The 19,454-nt window shown below is 44.8% G+C and overlaps 1 protein-coding gene across 1 annotated transcript in view; it reads left to right on the forward strand.

The window, feature by feature from the left end:
- Window positions 1-19,454, forward strand: part of LOC120046022 (dedicator of cytokinesis protein 1-like) — a 99,825-nt gene that overhangs the window by 65,564 nt on the left and 14,807 nt on the right. The window contains exons 12-14 of the mRNA XM_038990935.1: window positions 4,005-4,146; window positions 4,661-4,742; window positions 16,709-16,793. Coding sequence (XP_038846863.1) covers window positions 4,005-4,146; window positions 4,661-4,742; window positions 16,709-16,793 — 309 coding nt within the window. The remainder of the gene's footprint in view (window positions 1-4,004; window positions 4,147-4,660; window positions 4,743-16,708; window positions 16,794-19,454) is intronic.

A 19,454-nucleotide genomic window follows, 5' to 3' on the forward strand; every position in this document is an offset into this window, starting at 1 on the left:
TGTCCTTACAGTTTTAGACAGTAGCCAATAGGCTGTATGCTTACAGTTTTAGACAGTAGCCAATAGGCTGTGTCCTTACAGTTTTAGACAGTAGCCAATAGGCTGTATCCTTACAGTTTTAGACAGTAGCCAATAGGCTGTGTCCTTACAGTTTTAGACAGTAGCCAATAGGCTGTATCCTTACAGTTTTAGACAGCAGCCAATAGGCTGTGTCCTTACAGTTTTAGACAGTAGCCAATAGGTTGTATCCTTACAGTTTTAGACAGTAGCCAATAGGCTGTATCCTTACAGTTTTAGACAGTAGCCAATAGGCTGTGTCCTTACAGTTTTAGACAGTAGCCAATAGGCTGTATCCTTACAGTTTTAGACAGCAGCCAATAGGCTGTGTCCTTACAGTTTTAGACAGTAGCCAATAGGCTGTATCCTTACAGTTTTAGACAGTAGCCAATAGGCTGTGTCCTTACAGGTTTAGACAGTAGCCAATAGGCTGTATCCTTACAGTTTTAGACAGCAGCCAATAGGCTGTGTCCTTACAGTTTTAGACAGTAGCCAATAGGCTGTATCCTTACAGTTTTAGACAGTAGCCAATAGGCTGTGTCCTTACAGGTTTAGACAGTAGCCAATAGGCTGTATCCTTACAGTTTTAGACAGTAGCCAATAGGCTGTGTCCTTACAGTTTTAGACAGCAGCCAATAGGTTGTACCCTTACAGTTTTAGACAGTAGCCAATAGGTTGTACCCTTACAGTTTTAGACAGTAGCCAATAGGCTGTGTCCTTACAGTTTTAGACAGTTGCCAATAGGCTGTATCCTTACAGTTTTAGACAGTAGCCAATAGGCTGTGTCCTTACAGTTTTAGACAGCAGCCAATAGGTTGTACCCTTACAGTTTTAGACAGTAGCCAATAGGTTGTATCCTTACAGTTTTAGACAGTAGCCAATAGGCTGTGTCCTTACAGTTTTAGACAGCAGCCAATAGGTTGTACCCTTACAGTTTTAGACAGTAGCCAATAGGCTGTGTCCTTACAGTTTTAGACAGCAGCCAATAGGCTGTGTCCTTACAGTTTTAGACAGTAGCCAATAGGCTGTGTTCTTACAGTTTTAGACAGTAGCCAATAGGCTGTGTCCTTACAGTTTTAGACAGTAGCCAATAGGCTGTGTCCTTACAGTTTTAGACAGTAGCCAATAGGCTGTGTCCTTACAGTTTTAGACAGTAGCCAATAGGCTGTGTTCTTACAGTTTTAGACAGTAGCCAATAGGCTGTATCCTTACAGTTTTAGACAGTAGCCAATAGGCTGTGTTCTTACAGTTTTAGACAGTAGCCAATAGGCTGTACCCTTACACTTTTAGACAGTAGCCAATAGGCTGTGTCCTTACAGTTTTAGACAGTAGCCAATAGGCTGTGTCCTTACAGTTTTAGACAGTAGCCAATAGGCTGTGTCCTTACAGTTTTAGACAGTAGCCAATAGGCTGTGTCCTTACAGTTTTAGACAGTAGCCAATAGGCTATCCAAGCATAATGTAGACCTACCAACAAAACCAATGGAGTAAATCCCATAACATGTTCACATGGAAACAGCTGTTGATTTCTATGATATAGTCTACAGTAGTCTATATGTGCTGTTCAATGCAGGTCTACATTACATGAGACTTTTAACAACGTTTTTGCATGATGAAGGGCTTGACTTGAATTCATGATTTTTTACTTGGTCTTTAACACCACGGGACAAATAGGTCAATTGTATTGTGTTGTATGATGCAAGAAACTACTTTACAAAATGTATTATAATTACCATACAGAGAATTAGACACTGTAGGCTACCCCTTTACCTATTGGTGTACATGCATATTCAAGCCTGTCTCAAAATACAACACTGCCCCTTTAATTAAGACATAAACTTGTTACCTGACTGGCTTTTCAAAGACAGGTTGAAATCTAGCCTACATTTAGTGTGCTCCTGTAGGAAGCAGTATACTCCCCATCGCTGACCTCTACGTATCTATAACTGGGCTAATAACTCGCTAACTAGCAAAGAACATCAACAAACCTGCGGCTCTGATGTGATCTGATCTGATCTGATCTGAAAAGCGTATTCGCTCGTGGGCTACCCCCGCCAATAGACTTCTACTCCGTTGTGCTCTGCCCACAACAAAATCACAGACTCGGTCTTGTAAAATTAGATTTGTTCTGGTTTGTTGCGTTGAAAAGGGACTGATATAATGTTCAATCGATCTATATAGTGCAAACGAATGGAGCGAACTCAGTGAAGTCCAATCTCTCGTGTCTCTGTGCCATGGCAATTCTTCATGCGCAGAAAGCATCAGCGTATGTGACATTAGGGAGAAAAACAAAGTTTAAAGCCTGTTGAGAACAGAAACAGGGTCCAAAGCCTGTTCAGAACAGAACCGGGGTTCAAAGCCTGTTGAGAACAGAACAGGGTCCAAAGCCTGTTGAGAACAGAACAGGGTTCAAAGCCTGTTGAGAACAGAACAGGGTCCAAAGCCTGTTGAACAGGGTCCAAAGCCTGTTGAGAACAGAACAGGGTCCAAAGCCTGTTGAGAACAGAACAGGGTCCAAAGCCTGTTGAGAACAGAACAGGGTCCAAAGCCTGTTGAGAACAGAACAGGGTCCAAAGCCTGTTGAGAACAGAACAGGGTCCAAAGCCTGTTGAGAGTAGAACAGGGTCCAAAGCCTGTTGAGAACAGAACAGGGTCCAAAGCCTGTTGAGAACAGAACAGGGTCCAAAGCCTGTTCAGAACATGGTCCAAAGCCTGTTCAGATCAGGGTCCAAAGCCTGTTGAGAACAGAACAGGGTCCAAAGCCTGTTGAACAGGGTCCAAAGCCTGTTGGGAACAGAACAGGGTCCAAAGCCTGTTGGGAACAGAACAGGGTCCAAAGCCTGTTGAGAACAGAACAGGGTCCAAAGCCTGTTGAGAACAGAACAGGGTCCAAAGCCTGTTGAGAACAGAAACAGTCGCTCTTTATTTGATGAAGTGTTTCTCTGTTTTGACACCAGTTCACTGGCAATAACTCTCACTGTTTATTGATCTACCATTAGAAAACATGAAACTAACTGTTTATTGATCTACCATTAGAAAACATGAAACACTAACTGTTTATTGATCTACCATTCGAAAACATGAAACACTAACTGTTTATTGATCTACCATTAGAAAACATGAAACACTAACTGTTTATTGATCTACCATTAGAAAACATGAAACTAACTGTTTATTGATCTACCATTAGAAAACATGAAACACTAACTGTTTATTGATCTACCATTAGAAAACATGAAACACTAACTGTTTATTGATCTACCATTAGAAAACATGAAACTAACTGTTTATTGATCTACCATTAGAAAACATGAAACTAACTGGTTATTGATCTACCATTAGAAAACATGAAACACTAACTGTTTATTGATCTACCATTAGAAAACATGAAACACTAACTGTTTATTGATCTACCATTAGAAAACATGAAACACTAACTGTTTATTGATCTACCATTAGAAAACATGAAACTAACTGTTTATTGATCTACCATTAGAAAACATGAAACACTAACTGTTTATTGATCTACCATTAGAAAACATGAAACTAACTGTTTCCTGATGAGGCAGAAGGAAACATGAGTTCTGATCAGACCAAGGACTTAACCCTGTTCTTTGCCGTTGCATCAGACAAATACGTTCACTACATCCAGTAAAGTCATGTGATTTTACAATACAAGATCCCAACCCCATTAAACCCCATATTATACTGTGTCTGCAGTGTTATGCCACTCTGTTGGGCCAGTTCAGTGTGTGTGTTATCGGTGTTCATCACTAGTCCCGTGTAATGAAACGGTCAGGGAAAGTGAGCTGTCGTGGTGGGGATCTCTCAACCTTTTGGCCCCCCCCGAAGCGCAGCGTGGCTTCGACTGTGCCACAAAGCATGCTCTGGTGGTCAGACAGAAGTGTTGTAAACCCCCCTACGTTCTCTCTGTTTTTCTCTTCCCAGAACAAGATGTTCATCTATAGGGGTAAGGAGTACGAGAGGAGAGAGGACTTCGAGGCCAGACTGCTTACCCAGTTCCCCAACGCTGACAAGATGAAGACTACCACACCGCCCGGCGAAGACATCAAGACCTCTTCCTCACAGTGTATCCTTACCACAGAGATAACAGACAGCCGGAAGAGGACTGGCCACCCGTCGGAGCCTGGTTCCTCTCTAGGTTTCTTCCTAGCTTCTGGCCTTTTCTAGGGAGTTATTCTGCCTCTGCATTGCCTGCTCTCTGGGGTTTTAGGCTGGGTTTCTGTATAGCACTGCTAATGTAAAATGGGCTTGATAAAATACATGTGATTGATTGAGTCAGACAGACATCAAGATCTATCCCTGACAGTGTATACTAATCACAGAGATTACAGTCAATCAATCAATCAGTAATTTATTAAATTATATTTATAAAGTCCTTGTTCCATACATCAACAGTCTTCACAAAGAGCTTTACCACCTCCATCGACACACGTTAACCCCAAACACATTCAGAAGACTGCGACGGTCTAGTCATGACTTTAGTTTGTATGGTACTTTACTGTTCTGTTTTAGTTTAAATTATTGTGACCTGTTCATTTCTATTCAACACTTCAATATTTCCCTTCACGGCTGTGATGAAGGCATCCAGTGTTTCACCGTCAAGCCTGTTCTGGAACTCCCTTCAAAGTTCCAGAACAAACCAGTGTCTGAGCAGATCGTCAGGTATGTCTCTGTCTGTCTGTCTGTCTGTCTGTCTGTCTGTCTGTCTGTCTGTCTGTCTGTCTGTGTCTTATCTGTCTGTCTTATCTGTCTGTCTGTCTGTCTGTCTGTCTGTCTTATCTGTCTTATCTGTCTGTCTTCCTTGTTGTACAGAGTGTGTACATCATGTATGGGTGGGTTACATCAGGACTACAGTCCGTCTGGGTGACATATTAATGCATATTACTACTTGATGAAAATGTCTTATTTACTTTCATCCTTTGCATTCTCTGAGTAGTACTTTATCACCTGTTACATTAGTCCAGAACTAAATGAGATGGAGTCAGATACTCTATCACCTGTTACATTAGTCCTGAACTAAATGAGATGGAGTCAGGTACTGTATCACCTGTTACATTAGTCCTGAACTAAATGAGATGGAGTCAGGTACTGTATCACCTGTTACATTAGTCCTGAACTAAATGAGATGGAGTCAGGTACTGTATCACCTGTTACATTAGTCCTGAACTAAATGAGATGGAGTCAGGTACTTTATCACCTGTTACATTAGTCCAGAACTAAATGAGATGGAGTCAGGTACTTTATCACCTGTTACATTAGTCCAGAACTAAATGAGATGGAGTCAGGTACTGTATCACCTGTTACATTAGTCCTGAACTAAATGAGATGGAGTCAGGTACTTTATCACCTGTTACATTAGTCCAGAACTAAATGAGATGGAGTCAGGTACTGTATCACCTGTTACATTAGTCCTGAACTAAATGAGATGGAGTCAGGTACTTTATCTCCTGTTACATTAGTCCTGAACTAAATGAGATGGAGTCAGGTACTGTATCACCTGTTACATTAGTCCTGAACTAAATGAGATGGAGTCAGGTACTGTATCACCTGTTACATTAGTCCTGAACTAAATGAGATGGAGTCAGGTACTTTATCACCTGTTACATTAGTCCAGAACTAAATGAGATGGAGTCAGGTACTGTATCACCTGTTACATTAGTCCTGAACTAAATGAGATGGAGTCAGGTACTGTATCACCTGTTACATTAGTCCTGAACTAAATGAGATGGAGTCAGGTACTTTATCTCCTGTTACATTAGTCCTGAACTAAATGAGATGGAGTCAGGTACTGTATCACCTGTTACATTAGTCCTGAACTAAATGAGATGGAGTCAGGTACTGTATCACCTGTTACATTAGTCCTGAACTAAATGAGATGGAGTCAGGTACTTTATCACCTGTTACATTAGTCCAGAACTAAATGAGATGGAGTCAGGTACTGTATCACCTGTTACATTAGTCCTGAACTAAATGAGATGGAGTCAGGTACTTTATCACCTGTTACATTAGTCCAGAACTAAATGAGATGGAGTCAGGTACTTTATCACCTGTTACATTAGTCCTGAACTAAATGAGATGGAGTCAGGTACTTTATCACCTGTTACATTAGTCCAGAACTAAATGAGATGGAGTCAGGTACTTTATCACATGTTACATTAGTCCTGAACTAAATGAGATGGAGTCAGGTACTGTATCACCTGTTACATTAGAGGAGAGCACTGGTACAGACCACTGTAGCAGTAGGATAGAGGAGGACACTGGTACAGAACACTGTAGCAGTAGGATAGAGGAGGACACTGGTACAGAACATTGTAGCAGTAGGATAGAGGAGGACACTGGTACAGAACACTGTAGCAGTAGGATAGAGGAGGACACTGGTACAGAACATTGTAGCAGTAGGATAGAGGAGGACACTGGTACAGAACACTGTAGCAGTAGGATAGAGGAGGACACTGGTACAGAACACTGTAGCAGTAGGATAGAGGAGGACACTGGTACAGAACATTGTAGCAGTAGGATAGAGGAGGACACTGGTACAGAACATTGTAGCAGTAGGATAGAGGAGGACACTGGTACAGAACATTGTAGCAGTAGGATAGAGGAGGACACTGGTACAGAACATTGTAGCAGTAGGATAGAGGAGGACACTGGTACAGAACATTGTAGCAGTAGGACAGAGGAGGACACTGGTACAGAACATTGTAGCAGTAGGATAGACCCAGAGGACACTGGTACAGAACATTGTAGCAGTAGGACAGACCCAGAGGACACTGGTACATAACACTGTAGCAGTAGGATAGAGGAGGACACTGGTACAGAACACTGTAGCAGTAGAATAGAGGAGGACACTGGTACAGAACACTGTAGCAGTAGGACAGAGGAGGACACTGGTACAGAACACTGTAGCAGTAGGATAGAGGAGGACACTGGTACAGAACACTGTAGCAGTAGGACAGACCCAGAGGACACTGGTACATAACACTGTAGCAGTAGGATAGAGGAGGACACTGGTACAGAACACTGTAGCAGTAGGATAGAGGAGGACACTGGTACAGAACACTGTAGCAGTAGGATAGAGGAGGACACTGGTACAGAACACTGTAGCAGTAGGATAGAGGAGGACACTGGTACAGAACATTGTAGCAGTAGGATAGAGGAGGACACTGGTACAGAACATTGTAGCAGTAGGATAGAGGAGGACACTGGTACAGAACATTGTAGCAGTAGGATAGAGGAGGACACTGGTACAGAACATTGTAGCAGTAGGATAGAGGAGGACACTGGTACAGAACATTGTAGCAGTAGGACAGACCCAGAGGACACTGGTACATAACACTGTAGCAGTAGGATAGAGGAGGACACTGGTACAGAACACTGTAGCAGTAGGATAGAGGAGGACACTGGTACAGAACACTGTAGCAGTAGGATAGAGGAGGACACTGGTACAGAACACTGTAGCAGTAGGATAGAGGAGGACACTGGTACAGAACATTGTAGCAGTAGGATAGAGGAGGACACTGGTACAGAACATTGTAGCAGTAGGATAGAGGAGGACACTGGTACAGAACATTGTAGCAGTAGGATAGAGGAGGACACTGGTACAGAACATTGTAGCAGTAGGATAGAGGAGGACACTGTTACAGAACACTGTAGCAGTAGGACAGACCCAGAAGACACTGGTACAGAACATTGTAGCAGTAGGACAGAGGAGGACACTGGTACAGAACACTGTAGCAGTAGGATAGAGGAGGACACTGGTACATAACACTGTAGCAGTAGGACAGAGGAGGACACTGGTACAGAACACTGTAGCAGTAGGATAGAGGAGGACACTGGTACATAACACTGTAGCAGTAGGATAGAGGAGGACACTGGTACAGAACATTGTAGCAGTAGGACAGAGGAGGACACTGATACATAACACTGTAGCAGTAGGATAGAGGAGGACACTGGTACAGAACATTGTAGCAGTAGGACAGAGGAGGACACTGGTACATAACACTGTAGCAGTAGGATAGAGGAGGACACTGGTACAGAACATTGTAGCAGTAGGATAGAGGAGGACACTGTTACAGAACACTGTAGCAGTAGGATAGAGGAGGACACTGGTACAGAACATTGTAGCAGTAGGACAGACCAAGAGGACACTGGTACAGACCACTGTAGCAGTAGGACAGAGGAGGACACTGGTACAGAACACTGTAGCAGTAGGATAGAGGAGGACACTGGTACAGAACACTGTAGCAGTAGGATAGAGGAGGACACTGGTACAGAACATTGTAGCAGTAGGATAGAGGAGGACACTGTTACAGAACATTGTAGCAGTAGGATAGAGGAGGACACTGGTACAGAACACTGTAGCAGTAGGATAGAGGAGGACACTGGTACAGAACATTGTAGCAGTAGGATAGAGGAGGACACTGGTACAGAACACTGTAGCAGTAGGATAGAGGAGGACACTGGTACAGAACACTGTAGCAGTAGGATAGAGGAGGACACTGGTACAGAACATTGTAGCAGTAGGATAGAGGAGGACACTGGTACAGAACACTGTAGCAGTAGGATAGAGGAGGACACTGGTACAGAACACTGTAGCAGTAGGATAGAGGAGGACACTGGTACAGAACACTGTAGCAGTAGGATAGAGGAGGACACTGGTACAGAACATTGTAGCAGTAGGATAGAGGAGGACACTGGTACAGAACACTGTAGCAGTAGGATAGAGGAGGACACTGGTACAGAACACTGTAGCAGTAGGATAGAGGAGGACACTGGTACAGAACATTGTAGCAGTAGGATAGAGGAGGACACTGGTACAGAACACTGTAGCAGTAGGATAGAGGAGGACACTGGTACAGAACATTGTAGCAGTAGGACAGACCAAGAGGACACTGGTACAGAACACTGTAGCAGTAGGATAGAGGAGGACACTGGTACAGAACATTGTAGCAGTAGGATAGAGGAGGACACTGGTACAGAACACTGTAGCAGTAGGACAGACCCAGAAGACACTGGTACAGAACACTGTAGCAGTAGGACAGACCCAGAAGAGAGCACTGGGACTGGAAGGTGAACACATCTAAATGGAAATGTGTTGGTAGATGAAACAGAGGTTGACCTTCATGTGTTTCCCTCTGTTATTAAGTCACTCTGCCAGCTCCCTCTCGCTTCATCACAGTGTATACAGCTGGAGTCACAGCACTGTGCACCTGGACACACACACACACACACACACACACACACACACACACACACACACACACACACACACACACACAGACACACAGACACACACACAGACACGCAGGCAGGCAGACAGGCAGGCAGGCAGACAGGCAGACAGGCAGGCAGGCAGGCAGACAGACAGGCAGCACCATCATTTGAGTCTTGGCACAGAGAGAGTTTGTTCTGCTGAGAGCTGTGATCAAACATATAGTGCTGAGTAGGCCTCAGCTAACAGCAGGCTATCCACCTCACTGCTCCAGCCAGCCAGCCAGCCAGCCAGCCAGCCAGCCAGCCAGCCAGCCTCACTCAGCTGTGTAAACACAGCCCCGATATGTCAGAATACACTGTCCAGCTCCAACACCAACCCTGTGCTAAATTAAACCTGACTATTTATTGACTGAAGAACTTAGTTGTTTTTCCATAGTGGCTGAAATGTACCTTTTGGTAAATGTGGCCATGCGGTTAGGTGACCTTGTCACACAGGACATGTCCTTGTGGTGTATTGGTCTATATTGACCCCTATATAACTCATGGGTCTGTCTGAATGTTGGCCTTGTGGTGTATTGGTCTATATTGACCCCATATAAACTCAGGGTGTCTGAATGTTGGCCTTGTGGTGTATTGGTCTATTGACCCCTATATAACTCATGGGTCTGTCTGAATGTTGGCCTTGTGGTGTATTGGTCTATATTGACCCCTATATAACTCATGGGTCTGTCTGAATGTTGGCCTTGTGGTGTATTGGTCTATATTGACCCCTATATAACTCATGGGTCTGTCTGAATGTTGGCCTTGTGGTGTATTGGTCTATATTGACCCCTATATAACTCATGGGTCTGTCTGAATGTTGGCCTTGTGGTGTATTGGTCTATATTGACCCCTATATAACTCATGGGTTGTCTGAATGTTGACCTTGTGGTGTATTGGTCTATATTGACCCCTATATAACTCATGGGTCTGTCGAATGTTGGCCTTGTGGTGTATTGGTCTATATTGACCCCTAATAACTCATGGGTCTCTGAATGTTGGCCTTGTGGTGTATTGGTCTATATTGACCCATATAAACTCATGGGTCTGTCTGAATGTTGACCTTGTGGTGTATTGGTCTATATTGACCCCTATATAACTCATGGGTCTGTCTGAATGTTGGCCTTGTGGTGTATTGGTCTATATTGACCCCTATATAACTCATGGGTCTGTCTGAATGTTGACCTTGTGGTGTATTGGTCTATATTGACCCCTATATAACTCATGGGTCTGTCTGAATGTTGGCCTTGTGGTGTATTGGTCTATATTGACCCCTATATAACTCATGGGTCTGTCTGAATGTTGTCCTTGTGGTGTATTGGTCTGTATTGACCCCTATATAACTCATGGGTCTGTCTGAATGTTGACCTTGTGGTGTATTGGTCTATATTGACCCCTATATAACTCATGGGTCTGTCTGAATGTTGGTCTTGTGGTGTATTGGTCTGTATTGACCCCAATAACTCATGGGTCTGTCTGAATGTTGACCTTGTGGTGTATTGGTCTATATTGACCCCTATATAACTCATGGGTCTGTCTGAATGTTGGCCTTGTGGTGTATTGGTCTATATTGACCCCTATATAACTCATGGGTCTGTCTGAATGTTGGCCTGGTGGTGTATTGGTCTATATGACCCCTATATAACTCATGGGTCTGTCTGAATGTTGGCCTGGTGGTGTATTGGTCTATATTGACCCCTATATAACTCATGGGTCTGTCTGAATGTTGGCCTGGTGGTGTATTGGTCTATATTGACCCCTATATAACTCATGGGTCTGTCTGAATGTTGGCCTGGTGGTGTATTGGTCTATATTGACCCCTATATAACTCATGGGTCTGTCTGAATGTTGACCTTGTGGTGTATTGGTCTATATTGACCCCTATATAACTCATGGGTCTGTCTGAATGTTGGCTTTGATTTGAATATGGAGCTGTGACAGGAGATGGATTAGTGGGAGTCAGGGGCTGAGCAGACCTAATTATCTCTCTCTGTCTCTCTCTGTCTCTCTCTCTCTGTGTCTCTGTCTCTCTCTCTGTCTCTCGCCTCTCTGTCTCTCACCTCTCTCGCTCTGTCTCTCGCCTCTCTCTCTCTGTCTCTCTCTCTGTGTGTCTCTCTCTCTCTCTCTCTCTCTCACTCACTCACTCACTCACTCACTCACTCACTCACTCACTCACTCACTCACTCACTCACTCACTCACTCACTCACTCACTCACTCACTCTCTCTCTCTTTCTCTCTCGCCATCTCTCTCTTTCTCTCTCCTCTGTTTACTCTCTCTCTCTCTCTCTCTACCCCTCACTGGCTCTCCCCTCCTCTATTCCCTCTCTCCCTCTCTCTATTCTCTCTCTCTCTCTGTGTCTCTCTCCTCTCTCTCCGTGTCTCTCTCCTCTCTCTCTCTCGCTCTCTCTCTCTCCTCTATTCCCTCTCTCCATTCTCTCTATTCTCTCTCTGAGAGATTAGTGGTGCATAGTACCATAGTTAAGCTTCTCTTCCCTGTCATCATCACAGTCCAAACTGTCACTAACTACAGAGGCTAATATCAGAGCTCAGCTTGTCCAGGCCAGTGGATAATACATTTTAAATGACTTCATTGAGATGTCAGTGATCCTCTAAACCTGCTGAATTCATCTGTTCATTAGATCTATGAGTCTGTATCCTAAATGGATTTCCTGTAGAGTGCACTACTACCCTATAGGCCCTGGTCTAAAGTAGTGCACTACTACCCTATAGACCCTGGTCTAAAGTAGTGCACTACTACCCTATAGACCATGGTCTAAAGTAGTGCCCTACTACCCTATAGACCCTGGTCTAAAGTAGTGCACTACTACCCTATAGACCCTGGTCTAAAGTAGTGCACTACTACCCTATAGACCCTGGTCTAAAGTAGTGCCCTACTACCTATAGACCCTGGTTTAAAGTAGTGCACTACTACCCAAGACCCTGGTCAAAGTAGTGCACTACTACCCTATAGGCCCTGGTCTAAAGTAGTGCACTACTACCCTATAGACCCTGGTCTAAAGTAGTGCACTACTACCTATAGGCCCTGGTCTAAAGTAGTGCCCTAATACCCTATATGCCCTGGTCTAAAGTAGTGCACTACTACCTAAGACCCTGGTCTAAAGTAGTGGACTACTACCCTATAGACCCTGGTCTAAAGTAGTGCACTACTACCCTATATACCTGGTCTAAAGTAGTGCACTACTACCCGATGGGCTCTGGGCTAAAGTAGTGCACTATACCCTATAGACCCTGGTCTAAAGTAGTGCACTACTACCCTATGGCTCTGGTCTAAAGTAGTGCACTACTACACCTATAGACCCTGGTCTAAAGTAGTGCACTACTACCCTATAGGCCTGGTCTAAAGTAGTGCACTACTACCCTATGGGCTCTGGTCTAAAGTAGTGCACTACTACCCTATAGGGCTGGTCTAAAGTAGTGCCCTACTACCCTATATGCCCTGGTCAAAGTAGTGCACTACTACCCTATAGACCCTGGTCTAAAGTAGTGCACTACTACCCATAGACCCGGTCTAAAGTAGTGCACTACTACCCTATATACCCTGGTCTAAAGTAGTGCACTACTACCGAGGGTCTGGTCTAAAGTAGTGCACTACCACCCTATAGACCCTGGTCTAAAGTAGTGCACTACTACCTTATGGGCTCTGGTCTAAAGTAGTGCACTACTACCCTATAGACCCTGGTCTAAAGTAGTGCACTACTACCCTATAGGCCCTGGTCTAAAGTAGTGCACTACTACCCTATGGGCTCTGGTCTAAAGTAGTGCACTACTACCCTATAGACCCTGGTCTAAAGTAGTGCACTACTACCCTATAGACCCTGGTCTAAAGTAGTGCACTACTACCCTATGGGCTCTGGTCTAAAGTAGTGCACTACTACCCTATAGACCCTGGTCTAAAGTAGTGCACTACTACCTTATAGACCCTGGTCTAAAGTAGTGCACTACTACCCTATAGGCCCTGGTCTATAGTAGTGCAATACTACTATGGGCTCTTGGTCTAAAGTAGTGCACTACTACCCTATAGACCCTGGTCTAAAGTAGTGCACTACTACCCTATAGGCCCTGGTCTAAAGTAGTGCACTACTACCCTATGGGCTCTGGTCTAAAGTAGTGCACTACTACCCTATAGAAAAGAAAAAAGAAACGTTGTGAATATGACTCTGTAATCAGTGAGAAACGTTGTGAATATGACTCTGTAATCAGTGAGAAACGTTGTGAATATGACTCTGTAATCAGTGAGAAACGTTGTGAATATGACTCTGTAATCAGTGAGAAACGTTGTGAATATGACTCTGTAATCAGTGAGAAACGTTGTGAATATGACTCTGTAATCAGTGAGAAACGTTGTGAATATGACTCTGTAATCAGTGAGATGTAAGTGAGTGTGGAGGATCAGATTTGGGTGTGACATGGTATGGTAGAACAGACAGAAATGCTGAACGTAGCCAAGCAGCCCTGGAGGTGTTTTACATTCAGCTTCTCTGTCCTTGTGGATACAAATGAGGAACGAACGACACACACACACACACACACCACACCACACACACAGACACACACACACACACACACACACACACACACATACACATACACACAGACACAGACACACACACACACACACACACACACACACACACACACACACACACACACACACAGACACACACACACAACAACACACACACACACACACACACACACACACACACACACACACACACACACACACACACACACACACACACACACACACACCACACCACACCACACACACACCACACCACACCACATACACACACACACACACAGACACACAGACACACCACACCACACCACACCACACCACAGACACACACACACCACACACACAGACACACACACACACCACACACACAGACACACACACACACCACACACACAGACACACACACACACCACACACACACACACACACACACACACACACACACCCACAACACACACACACACACACACACACACACACACACACACCACACGGTCTCTGCGCTCTGTTGCTGAACAGGGGGTTTGTTTCATCAGCATCACAAACGTTCAAACGGCCCCGCTGCTAGACATGTTCCTACATCTCCACACCCAGAGAAAAGGGCTGTCATTCTGAAACGGCCCCGCTGCTAGACATGTTCCTACATCTCCACACCCGGAGAAAAGGGCTGTCATTCTGAAACGGCCCCGCTGCTAGACATGTTCCTACATCTCCACACCCAGAGAAAAGGGCTGTCATTCTGAAACGGTCCCGCTGCTAGACATGTTCCTACATCTCCACACCCGGAGAAAAGGGCTGTCATTCTGAAACGGCCCCGCTGCTAGACATGTTCCTACATCTTCACACCCGGAGAAAAGGGCTGTCGTTCTGAAACGGCCCTGCTGCTAGACATGTTCCTACATCTTCACACCCGGAGAAAAGGGCTGTCATTCTGAAACGGCCCCGCTGCTAGACATGTTCCTACATCTCCACACCCAGAGAAAAGGGCTGTCATTCTGAAACGGTCCCGCTGCTAGACATGTTCCTACATCTCCACACCCAGAGAAAAGGGCTGTCATTCTGAAACGGTCCCGCTGCTAGACATGTTCCTACATCTCCACACCCAGAGAAAAGGGCTGTCATTCTGAAACGGCTCTGGTTCATTTGATTTTCAGTTGACTAATAAAGTCTCAGACGACGTAATGAGACATGTGGTTTTCTAAGAACAGAGAAGGAAGCGTGTTCTATTTGTAAACCAGTAGTTACACAGTACTATTCAAACATAGTGGCTTGTTAGTCATGTGTGTTGGTCCAATCTCATCTCAGCCAGCTGGGCCCTCAGATAGACCCAGAACAGAACTGTGTGTTGGTCCAACCTCATCTCAGCCAGCTGGGCCCTCAGATAGACCCAGAACAGAACTGTGTGTTGGTCCAACCTCATCTCAGCCAGCTGGGCCCTCAGATAGACCCAGAACAGAACTGTGTGTTGGTCCAACCTCATCTCAGCCAGCTGGGCCCTCAGATAGACCCAGAACAGAACTGTGTGTTGGTCCAACCTCATCTCAGCCAGCTGGGCCCTCAGAGAGCCCCAGAACAGAACTGTGTGTTGGTCCAACCTCATCTCAGCCAGCTGGACCCTCAGAGAGCCCCAGAACAGAACTGTGTGTTGGTCCAACCTCATCTCAGCCAGCTGGGCCCTCAGATAGACCCAGAACAGAACTGTGTGTTGGTCCAACCTCATCTCAGCCAGCTGGGCCCTCAGAGAGACCCAGAACAGAACTCCCAGTCAGAGAAACCTTTAACCTGGGTAGGAGGGTTCAACCCTGCCAGTCCACTCATCTGTCCTGTCTGTCTGCCTGTCTGTCTGTCCTGTCTGTCTGTCTGTCTGTCCTCTCTGTCCTGTCTGTATGTCTGTCTGTCCTCTGTGTCTGTCCTGTCCGTCCGTCGTGTCTGTCCGTCCGTCCTGTCTGTCTTGTCTGTCTGTCTGTCCTCTCTGTGTATGTCTGTCTGTCTGTCTGTCTGTCTGTCTGTCTGTCTGTCCTCTCTGTGTATGTATGTCTGTCTGTCTGTCTGTCCTCTCTGTGTCTGTCTGTATGTCTGTCTGTCTGTCTGTCTGTCTGTCTGTCTGTCTGTCCTCTCTGTGTATGTCTGTCTGTCTGTCTGTCCTCTCTGTGTCTGTCTGTCTGTCTGTCTGTCTGTCTGTCTGTCTGTCTGTCTGTCTGTCTGTCTGTCTGTCTGTCCTCTCTGTGTCTGTCTGTCTGTCTGCAGCTTCATTACATTCCCCATCTAAGAGCTCGTCCCTGCCTCTGGGAATTAAATGCTTCTGCGTATATATCTGTGTAATATGATTTGATGTAGTTGATTCCAGCTCTGGACATCCAGACAGACAGTCTAAGTGAGGGATGTTCATGCTACTGACTCACTGACCTGTTATTCACCTGAAACAGCAACATAATTAACCATTGAATCAACCTGCAGATGGGCCATAACACTTTTAATTTAATTCTCTACTCGTTTCTCCTTCTCTCTCTTACTCTCTCCCTCTCGTCTCCCTCTCCCTCTCCTCTCTCTCTCCTCTCTCCTCTCTCTCCTCTCTCCTCTCTCCATCTCTCCTCTCTCTCCTCTCTCCTCTCTCCTCTCTCCTCTCTCTTCTCTCTCCTCTCTCTCTCTCTCTCTCTCTCTCTCTCTCTCTCTCTCTCCCTCTCTCCCTCTCTCTCTCCCTCTCTACCTCTCTCCCTAACTCCCTCTGTCCCTCTGTCCCTCTCTCCCTCTCTCTCTCTCTCTCTCTCTCTCTCTCTCTCTCTCTCTCTCTCTCTCCTCTCTCCTCTCTCCTCTCTCTCTCTCTCTCTCCAGTTTTTACATGATAAATGAAGTCTGTCAGTTCCAGTACTCCAGACCGGTGAGGAAGGGAGAGAAGGACCCAGACAACGAGTTCTCGGTAAATATCATATTTATTCTCTAAACTTTATTTTCTAATTTTCCTTCATTGAGGGTTGTAATGTTAATGGTGTAATTGTTGTGACTAATGAACGGTGTCAGTACTGTAATTGTTGTGACTAATGAACGGTGTCAGTACTGTAATTGTTGTGACTAGACGTGTCAGTACTGTATTGTTGACTAATGAACGGTGTCAGTACTGTAATTGTTGTGACTAATGAACGGTGTCAGTACTGTAATTGTTGTGACTAATGAACGACGTCAGTACTGTAATTGTTGTGACTAATGAACGGTGTCAGTACTGTAATTGTTGTGACTAATGAACGGCGTCAGTACTGTAATTGTTGACTAATGAACGGTGCGTACTGTAATGTTGTGACTAATGAACGGTTCAGTACTGTAATTGTTTTGGACTAATGAACGGTGTCAGTACTGTAATTGTTGACTAATGAACGGTGTCAGTACTGTAATTGTTGTGACTAATGAACGGTGTCAGTACTGTAATTGTTGTGACTAATGAACGGTGCCAGTACTGTAATTGTTGTGACTAATGAACGGCGTCAGTACTGTAATTGTTGTGACTAATGAACGACGTCAGTACTGTAATTGTTGTGACTAATGAACGGTGTCAGTACTGTAATTGTTGTGACTAATGAACGGTATCAGTACTGTAATTGTTGTGACTAATGAACGGTGTCAGTACTGTAATTGTTGTGACTAATGAACGGTGCCAGTACTGTAATTGTTGTGACTAATGAACGGTGTCAGTACTGTAATTGTTGTGACTAATGAACGGTGTCAGTACTGTAATTGTTGTGACTAATGAACGGTGTCAGTACTGTAATTGTGTGACTAATGAACGGTGTCAGTACTGTAATTGTTGTGACTAATGAACGACGTCAGTACTGTAATTGTTGACTAATGAACGGTGTCAGTACTGTAATTGTGACTAATGAACGGTGTCAGTACTGTAATTGTTGTGACTAATGAACGGTGTCAGTACTGTAATTGTTGTGACTAATGAACGGTGTCAGTACTGTAATTGTTGTGACTAATGAACGGTGTCAGTACTGTAATTGTTGACTAATGAACGGTGTCAGTACTGTAATTGTTGACTAATGAACGGTGTCAGTACTGTAATTGTTGTGACTAATGAACGGTGTCAGTACTGTAATTGTTGTGACTAATGAACGGTGTCAGTACTGTAATTGTTGTAGAGGGTGAAACAGGTCAGCACCTCTCAGATAATAATAATCACAGTGGTTGTAGAGGGTGAAACAGGTCAGCACCTCTCAGATAATAATAATCACAGTGGTTGTAGAGGGTGAAACAGGCGCACCTCTCAGATAATAATAATCACAGTGGTTGTAGAGGGGAAAACAGGTCAGCACCTCTCAGATAATAATAATCACATGGTTGTAGAGGGTGAAACAGGTCAGCACCTCTCAGATAATAATAATCACAGTGGTTGTAGAGGGTGAAACAGGTCAGCACCTCTCAGATAATAATAATCACAGTGGTTGTAGAGGGTGAAACAGGTCAGCACCTCTCAGATAATAATAATCACAGTGGTTGTAGAGGGTGAAACAGGTCAGCACCTCTCAGATAATAATAATCACAGTGGTTGTAGAGGGTGAAACAGGTCAGCACCTCTCAGATAATAATAATCACAGTGGTTGTAGAGGGTGAAACAGGTCAACACCTCTCAGATAATGTGAGTCATTATTTCTGGTCGATGATGTGTGATGTACTAGAGGAGAGTCCCTCTCATCTGGTGTGTCTGAGAGACTCTCTTAATTAGCTGTCAATACACACACACACACACACACACACTGCGTTGGGAGTACAGGAGACCTGCTCAAGCACAGATAACTAATACCTGACAACATGTTATGGTCCTCCTTCATCCTCCACTACACCAGCAGTCTGGTTCTCTCTGACCTTTAACCTGACAACATGTTCTAGCCTCCTTCCTCCTCCACTACACCAGCAGTCTGGTTCTCTCTGACCTTTAACCTGACAACATGTTCTAGTCCTCCTTCCTCCTCCACTACACCAGCAGTCTGGTTCTCTCTGACCTTTAACCTGACAACATGTTCTAGTCCTCCTTCCTCCTCCACTACACCAGCAGTCTGGTTCTCTCTGACCTTTAACCTGACAACATGTTCTAGTCCTCCTTCCTCCTCCACTACACCAGCAGTCTGGTTCTCTCTGACCTTTAACCTGACAACATGTTCTAGTCCTCCTCCACTACACCAGCAGTCTGGTTCTCTCTGACCTTTAACCTGACAACATGTTCTAGTCCTCCTCCACTACACCAGCAGTCTGGTTCTCTCTGACCTTTAACCTGACAACATGCTAGTCTCCTTCCTCCTCCACTACCAGCAGTCTGGTTCTCTCTGACCTTTAACCTGACAACATGTTCTAGTCCTCCTTCCTCCTCCACTACACCAGCAGTCTGGTTCTCTCTGACCTTTAACCTGACAACATGTTCTAGTCCTCCTCCACTACACCAGCAGTCTGGTTCTCTCTGACCTTTAACCTGACAACATGTTCTAGTCCTCCTTCCTCCTCCACTACACCAGCAGTCTGGTTCTCTCTGACCTGACAACATGTTCTAGTCCTCCTTCCTCCTCCACTACACCAGCAGTCTGTCCCTGAT

Source organism: Salvelinus namaycush, chromosome 4 (assembly GCF_016432855.1).
Source record: "Salvelinus namaycush isolate Seneca chromosome 4, SaNama_1.0, whole genome shotgun sequence".
Lineage (NCBI taxonomy): Eukaryota > Metazoa > Chordata > Actinopteri > Salmoniformes > Salmonidae > Salvelinus > Salvelinus namaycush.